General features: G+C 20.2%; 1 protein-coding gene across 1 annotated transcript in view; it reads left to right on the top strand.

Moving 5' to 3' along the window:
* PGSY75_1132100 (hypothetical protein) overlaps positions 1-2,320 on the top strand; it is a gene marked incomplete at both ends in the record, with an annotated part of 3,090 nt that extends 770 nt beyond the window's left edge. Inside the window, one exon of the mRNA XM_018786439.1 lies at positions 1-2,320. This exon is cut by the window's left edge and continues 770 nt beyond it. Within this exon, the coding sequence (XP_018641234.1) occupies positions 1-2,320 (2,320 nt within the window).
* Positions 2,321-2,500: the final 180 nt, after the last annotated feature.

The following is a 2,500-nucleotide window of genomic DNA, read 5'->3' as shown; positions in this document are numbered from 1 at the left end:
TGATGTTTATAAGAATGATGAAAAATATAATGATATGATGATCAAGCTTATGAGCGATTTAAATATTAACGATAATTATAATAACAAAGAAAAAAAGGATCCAGATGAAGATAAAAATATTCAAGATGTAATCAAAAATGGAAATTATTTTAAAGATTATATATCTGATGTTTATAATAATTTAATAAATGAAAATATAAACGATAATAAAGAAAAAAATAATATTAATAAGTATAATATATTTAATAATCATATAGACAATGATAACATAAATAGTAATGATAATTATATATATATCAATAAGGAAGAAATTGAAGATGATAACAAAGATAAATTTTCTTTTTGGAAGTCAAATTTGGACTTAAAAAAGGAAAACAACAATATATATGACACATGTAATGTATTTATAAATGACAATTATAATGACCATACACATGATAATTATTATTATAATTTAAAAAAAGAAAAAAAAGTTAGCTTTGATATAAATAAAGATAAAATCATAGATCACCCATATTTAATTGACACATCGTATCCATTTTTTTTACAAAACAACATAAAAGATAATCAAAAAGATTCTTTGTTTAATTCATGTGTGGATTTAAATATATTATATCCTAATAAATTTAATGAGGAAATATTCTATGATTCTGAAGATAAAGATATAATGATTGATGATGATTATAAACTTAGAAGAGGAAATATAAAAGTTGAAGAAAAAGAAAATAAGACAACTGATAATGAAACAAATGTATATAATATAGATATAAATAAAAATTCAATAATGAAAGAAGAAGAAGAAGAAAATATTAAGAACAATATAAATCTTGGAACCCTTTCAAATTGTGTACCTCCTAAAAATGATTACATAAATATTAACAATTATGATGATGAAGAAATGGAAGAAGGTACGAATAAAAAGGAAATATTTCCACATATAAAAGAAAATAATAATAATAATAATAGTAATAATTATATGTATTGTAATAGTGTAAAAAATAATTATAATACTTATTATAATTATAACAATGTGTCTGATAAATCCACTATTATATCTGAGAATTATATATATAAGCCTAAAGATATAGAATATAATGATTCTTCAAATTATTCAAACAATCTTATATATCCTGTTCATAATGAATGTAATACATATAGAGATAATACATCATTGATAGATATAAAAGATCAAGAACCTGTAATTTGTATAAAGCATGAATGTGATAATAAAGATAAAATAAATGATATGTTATATATAGACAATTGTCTAAATGGTAAATGTATAAATATAAATGAAGAAGAAAAAAAAAAAAGAAAAAAAAATATTTTTGAAAACATGAAAACATATAATTTTTTATGTAATTTGTTGAATGATAAAAAAGAAGATTTTAGAGATAATAATAATTTGTATTATGAAGATTGTAACAATGAATATATAACAAGTCAAACATACTTTGAAGAAAATAATAATATGAATGAATATTGTCATAATAATCAATATAATCAATATAATAATAATTATACATATGATAATTGTCTTTTTGAAGAAAATATGATATATCCTGAGAATTATAACAATATAATAGAAGATGAAGAAGAAGAAAAAGACAAGGATATAATACTAAAAAAAAAAAAATCACTAGCTAAATATACTTTAATTGTTAATGTTCCTCCTAATACAACAAGAAAAGATTTAATGACAGTTTTTAGTCAATATGGAAATGTTGATTTAACTATGGTTGTATGTGATAAAGAATCTAGACATCCTAATAAAGAATGGACTGCTACATCTGGTTATTCATTTGTTCGTTTTTCAACAAATATAGAAGCTCGAAAAACATTAACAGCAGCTACATGTGGATTAATTAAAATACGTGGAAGTAAAGTCAGAGCAACATGGGCTAAAAAAGATTCTTATTCAAAAAGAGAAAAAGATATAGTTTTTAAAATACCTTCTTCTATTTTAATCATTAATATACAAGAATTTATTTGTTGTATATGTAAAATCTATTTATCTTATCAACCCATTCTATTCCCTTGTTGTTTTGTTTCTTCATGTTCAGATTGTTTCACAAATTATATTATCAAGGATATAAATCAACAAAATTTTAAATGCCCAAATTGTAATATTATACTTAATGATAAAATTATTAAACTTGATAAACATGCCAAAGGTACTCTAGCTTTATTATATAAATATTATTCAAATATAAAAGTTAAATGCCCACATACTGGTTGTATATGGATAGGATATCACTACCAATATGTAAATCATTTCATCTCTTGTAAATATAACATACCACAAGAAATACAAACATAAAACAAATATATATATATATTAATATATTCATATATAGCTTTGTGAAAATAAAATATACATATATATATATATATATATATATATATGTGTCCATTTTTTCTTTATTTTTTTTGAAAAATATTCTTTTTATAAAAAAATAATACATACATATGTATATATTTATTTATTTTACTACATATT

Source organism: Plasmodium gaboni, chromosome 11 (genome assembly GCF_001602025.1).
Source record: "Plasmodium gaboni strain SY75 chromosome 11, whole genome shotgun sequence".
In the NCBI taxonomy this organism is placed as follows: domain Eukaryota; phylum Apicomplexa; class Aconoidasida; order Haemosporida; family Plasmodiidae; genus Plasmodium; species Plasmodium gaboni.
The sequence above is the reverse complement of the archived record's forward strand: the minus strand, read 5'-3'. Positions and strand labels throughout refer to the sequence as shown.